Source organism: Trichosurus vulpecula, chromosome 7 (genome assembly GCF_011100635.1).
Source record: "Trichosurus vulpecula isolate mTriVul1 chromosome 7, mTriVul1.pri, whole genome shotgun sequence".
In the NCBI taxonomy this organism is placed as follows: Eukaryota; Metazoa; Chordata; class Mammalia; order Diprotodontia; family Phalangeridae; genus Trichosurus; species Trichosurus vulpecula.
The window spans coordinates 128,063,224-128,069,220 of record NC_050579.1 but is presented as its reverse complement, the minus strand read 5'-3'; the positions used below and the strand labels follow the sequence as shown (position 1 = coordinate 128,069,220).

The 5,997-nt window shown below is 36.7% G+C and overlaps 1 protein-coding gene across 1 annotated transcript; it reads right to left on the bottom strand.

Annotated features, from left to right (window-relative positions):
- Positions 1 to 1,159: 1,159 nt before the first annotated feature.
- On the bottom strand, positions 1,160 to 4,310 carry LOC118855709 (trace amine-associated receptor 2). The gene is made up of 2 exons (XM_036765710.1): positions 4,302 to 4,310; positions 1,160 to 2,155 (listed from the first exon to the last, which is right to left on the bottom strand). Exons 1-2 carry the CDS (start codon positions 4,308 to 4,310, stop codon positions 1,160 to 1,162), a joined length of 1,005 nt encoding a protein of 334 aa, XP_036621605.1.
- Between the last annotated feature and the right edge of the window lie 1,687 nt (positions 4,311 to 5,997).

The following is a 5,997-nucleotide window of genomic DNA, read 5'->3' as shown; positions in this document are numbered from 1 at the left end:
TTCTAAGAGAAAAAGAGACTGACTACGGTCACACAGTTTGTGTTGATGGTTGGATACAAGTTCCAGTCTTGCTGACTACAAGCCAGTTTTCTATATACTACACAATTCTCTCTTTCATATCTTCTCATATTTCTATAAAGGGTGTCCCAAAAGTCTTAGTGAAGTTTTATGCTACTAAAGACTCCAAATAGCTTATTCCAGCTTAACCTTGATGTTCCACAAATAAAATACTCCATCTCTCAGCTCCTGGAATTCTCTCAGGCTATCCCCCATGCCCGAAATGCTCTTCCTTCTCTCTGACTACTGACCTCTCTGGCTTCCTTTAAGACCTAATTAAAATCTCACCTTTGGGGCAGCTAGGTGGCGCACTGAGTAGAGCACCAGCCCTAGAGTCAGGAGGACCTGAGTTTAAATCCAGCCTCAGACACTTGACACACTTACTAGCTGTGTGACCTTGCGTAAATCACTTAACCCTAATTGCCCTGCCTCCTCTCCCTCCAAAAACAAAGCAAAAATCTCACCTCCTACAAGAAGCCTTCCCCAACCCTTTTTAATTCTAATGTCTTCTCTCTGTTAATTATTTCTCATTTGTCCTGTATATATCTTGCTTTGTGAATATTTGTCTACACATTGTCTTCCCCATAAGATTGTAAGCTTCTTGAAAGGGAGGACTTGTCTTTTGCCTCTTTTTGTATCCTTAGTGCTTAACACAGTTCCTGGCACATCGTAGGTACTTAATAAAGTTTATTTATTTATTAATCTGTTAAGCTAAGGCTCTGGGGACACCTTGTATCTAGAGATCTACATGTATACACTTTTGTCATTGCTGTCCAGATCTATGATTTCACTAGTCTCATCAATTTCTCAGTATGGAAATTTCTTCCAGTGATACAAATCCCATCTGTAACTTAGAATCTTAGGATTTGCTTGACTTCCCTGAAAAGTTAAGAGACTTATCCATGGTTACCCAATCAGTATATGGCAGAGGTAAAACTTGGTCCCAGTTCTTCCTGACTCCAAGGACATTTCTTTCATCAATATATTTGTGTGTATATATGTATACACATGTTATATATATACATATGTAAATATGCATATACATATACATACACATAACATATATTTCTATACTTTTAAAGAGCTGAAAATTTTCCTGACTCTATTCAGATTCTTTCTGAGAAAACAAATTAGTGTTATGAAAATGTGAGTTGAAGATTTTACCAAGGAGAATATACTTCAGTGCTTTGCGAAACCAAGGGTAGAAGAAACCATATATTAAAGGATTGCATGTGGAGTTGAAATAGCCAAACCAAGTCAAAGCATCAAACAATACTGCAGGAGTAGAAAAGTTCAAATATGGATCAAGTAAAATTGTGAAGAAGCAAGGAAACCAGCATAACAAGAAGACGCCCATCACTATTCCCAAGGTTTTGGCTGCCTTCTTCTCCTTCTTCATTTGGCTACTTTGATTTTCAGGAATGGCGTTGACTGCACGAGCATGTTTTTTGGATACTGCAAAAATTTTGCCATAAATTCCTACCATCACAGAGCTTGGGGTGAAGAAGCCTGCCATAAACAAAGTGGTGCCCCATAGCTTATTGAACATTACTGGGCAAGAACTGGAACATGCAACCAGAACATCATAGCCTTCTATTCCATCAGCATATGCCTCAGAGAAAACCACCCCAAAAGCAAATGCTCCTGGTATTGACCAACAAAGAAACAGCAACCTCTTTACTACTGAAATGGTTATTTTGGTAGAATAATGCAAAGGGTAGCATATGGCATAAAACCTGTCTATGGCTACAGAGCAAAGATGGAAAATCGATGTTATGCTTAGCATCAAATCAAAGCTGTAATGGATCTTGCAGAAAAGGATTCCAAAATACCAGCAGTTTTCCACAGACCGGATCATGCTGTAGGGCATAATGCTGAATCCCAGGAGAAAGTCAGTGATTGCCATGGAAAGGATGAGAAAGTTTGTTGGAGAATGAAGCTGTTTGAAGTAGGAAATGGAAATAATCATGGCAAGGTTTCCAAAAATAGTGATGAAGATAGCCCCAGACATAAATAGATACATTGCAGTTCGAATACCTAATGGCCTGTCATTCTCTGGGCATGATCCATTTCCAAATTCCGAGCAGTCAAAGGCTACCTTCAGAAAAGCAAGAAGATACAAGGCTCTGTCAGGCAACATTTCTCGTGTTATATGCTTTGCAGAAGTGCTTATAGTAATTCAGAAATATGACAGACGTTAACATGGACAGATCAAAGATTTCAATTTTCAAATTTTATGAGGTTTTCTATTGCCATTCATCTCAGATTTGCTTGCACTTTCATAGAAATGCATCCTAATGACTATAAATGAACAGAATTGCTTTTTGAATATTTGAAGATTCACAGTTTTAAGTTATTCATCTTCACAATGCATATATCTTGAAATGGACATCAGTAATTCAATAAATTCTTGGCATCTAAATGTGAATCCAAATAGTTTAATTAAATTGAAGAGTCAGACAAATTCTTTGCATCAAGTATAACTTAATAAAGGTTTCGTATCTCTTTTAATGCTTTCTTTCAATTATATTATGCTAGAAAATTTAGAGACATTTGTAAACAATTTAGATGGGATTTATCCTGAGTAAAAAATCATATCCGCTGATTCATTCCTAGGTGACATGTATTTTTCAAGATGGAAAAGTTTGTGTAAGTAATCTGACCTTGAGAGACAACATACAGTACTGGAAGGCATGCTAGACTTGGAATCAGGAAGATGTAGGTACAAATCCCACAACCAACAATTACTAAATGTGCAACTTGGATAAATCACTTAACCTATCTGAGTCTCAATTTCTTCAGTTCAATTTAACAAATTATTAAATATCTACTAGTGAAATACATGGTGCTAAGTGCTGGGGATAAAATAAAAAAACCAAAAGGAGCCCTTCCCTCAAGGGACTTACATTCTACTTACTTATGATGTGTGTAGAGATAAGTAGATACAAAGTAATTTCAGGAAGATGAGGGCCTCAAAGAGACCTAGAGATTCTAAGAGATGAGTAAGGCAAAGTAAAATTTGGATTTAGGCAGTTTAGGCAAAGGCACAGAGATAAGAGATGGCAAATTGTAAAGAGGGCCTAAAAGTAGATGCCGTAGCACCCTCTTCATTGGGGTGGTGTGAGGGTCAAGCCAGATGCCTAGAAAGTATTTTACAAATTAGAAAGTGCTATATAAATATGAGCTGTAATAATCCTAAACACATTAGCATAGGACAGATATTAATCTCACCATGTCATAGAATGCCATAAAACAAAGAGATGGCTCAGAACTTCACAAGTCTGTGCCTGGGCTAGTATTCTCTGTCAAGTATTTTTGTTTAGGTTTGAAAAAGAAAGCTGAGATAAGGAAGTGACCAAGGAATGATAGCGAGGCAACTCTTTCTCCCTCTTCCCTTCTTGCTTGTGGAAGCCAATCAAATAAGCTTTAACATTTTGTTGGTATTCTGCAAGGTGGCTTTGGTGAGTGAACTAATGACAGAGCACAGATTTTTTTTTTACCATTCTTTATCATGAGAAGTAAGACTCTTAAACTTGTGCTTTGTGTAAGGAAGAGCACCCAATATTAATGCATTGACTCCTAGTTATAGTAAGAAATCCATCTCATGTTTTATTTGGTGATAAAAATGTCCAAAGAAGAATGTAGCTACTTGCTCACTGTTTTTGAAATATGGGTTCTAAACATGTCTAAGACCTAGATCCCATGCTATGAACCACATTTCTGATAGCTGTCCCCTACCCTCAAGTCTTTTATCCACATCACACACACACACACACACACACACACACACACACACAGGCACACATATGCCAAATAAAGGAAGAAAAAAGGGTTTTTCTCCTCATTGGGATTAAATCTCTTGGCTGACTATCATTTTTTACTATTTTCCTGCTTTATAATAAAGTTCATCCAGAGAAAAAGCTGGCAAAACTATGATGTACTTGGCAATTTAGGAGCAGGCAGTTCACCTTTTTCAAGATTCCAAATGCCAAAGGCATGTCCAAGAAGGAGCATATTGTCTTGGAGAAATGGAAAATTCACAAGATAAAATTTAGATTTAGGCTTCAGTAACATCCTTTTGTTCCTAGGCATTCGTTGTTGCAAAGTCATTAATGAGAAACAAAGCATGAAGCACAAGCAGCCAAGGACCTTGTTACTGAAATTGCATTTTTGTTTGCTAAGAAAAGTTCAAAAATTGAAACAAATGCAGATCCAATCCACCTAATGCCCTTTTCCTCACTTACCTGCTCCATTTCTGAAGAAGCCAGGGATGAATTCTTTACCTTGTTTCTTTATTTTTGTCTATCCACTGTGACATGTTAATTATTGAATTCAAAGAACTAAAATATGCAGGTTGTGGTGATTTATAACTCAATAACGGTTCCCTAGGGGATTGGACCTGAAAAGAAAAGCAGGACTTAGCATCCTGAAGTTTCAAGGACTAAATCAGGGTAGGTCCCTCCTCCTCCATCCTCTGAGGACCTCAGCATCTATCTCTGATTTATCTCAATGCACATAGATTTCCTTCACCTTCAACACTGCAAGGCTGTAAGTCCTCAACTAGATATGAGTCATCGAGGGCAACTCTGAATTTCAGTGGTGAATGGTAATAAGTAAACTTTTCCCAATCAGACCTCGCAGGTCAGACACAGTTACAATTAATGCTTGAAGCAAGAAGTTGGAAGTGGAATACCATTCCCCTTTCTGCCATTTTTCCTCTTACTTCAAACACTGAAGAGTATCCCTTACCTGAGGTAATAGCCTCATACATTTTTCATTGGAAAAATGATCAAAAGATTGCATACAAAAGAGGGGATTTCTTCTGGATTGGAGCAACAGGGCCTAATAATTGATGCCATGACTTTTTTGACTAAAAATATACCGCATTTCCTATACTCTTCTGAGAGCATATTCTTTAAAACTGCTCGTAGATTATAGATTGTATATTCTTTCTAAAATATGAAAGTTACCTTTGCAATCACACTATCTTCCATTTATGTAGTATTGTAGATTACAAAGCACTTTCTTTAAAGCAATCTTTTGACACCATAGTGTAGGTAGTATTACCTCCATTTCATATATAAAGAAAGTGAGAGTCAGAGATCTCAAGTGATTTTTCCATAGAGTAGGTAAATGGCTGAGTAAGGAGCCAAACCTGGGTCTTTTGATACCAACTCTACTGTGCTTTCCACTATGCCATGCTGACTCTCAGAAATAGGGACTTAAGGAAACAAAGTAGACTTGTTATGGATAGGGCGTAGAAATGGCCAACTAAAGACATCAGTCTTCTGTTTAATTAAATAACACTGTTCTTAAATGTTCATGTTGTTTAAAAGCAACAGGGGAGAGACAAAGAAATTCCTCCAAGCAGAGCAAGTTCACAACCATATCCTGGTGTTGTTAAACATGTGTGTGTGTATACACATATATACATATACACACATATATATCCATACATCACACATATACATATATACACACATATGTATGTACATATATATGTATGTGTATATATATGTACGTATATGTATTTTAAAAATAAAAATCAACAAAAGAGAGAAAGAAGAGATCAATGAATTTAATATAAAGATAGGAACTAGAGCTGACATTTCAATGATATGGGGACCTCCTAGAGAAGGAAGCTCCTTCTACCATTTTAGGTTGGCACCTGGTCTGCAGCTTGTAGTCCTAAAAATTGACCTAGAGCCCTAAGAGGTTAGGTGACTTGTCCTGGAGTCACAAAGAAGGTTGTCCTGATTCTAAGGCTAGCTCTCTATCCACTACACTACACTGCCTATGAAATGAGTATGCAACTCCAAGGAAAAAGAAATGAAAATGTTATACAACTATGAGCAATTGATCATTATTATTGAAATTATTTTATTCCTATCAATCATTCATTAATTTATATTATTTATTATTAATTGTGTTATTGTTAAT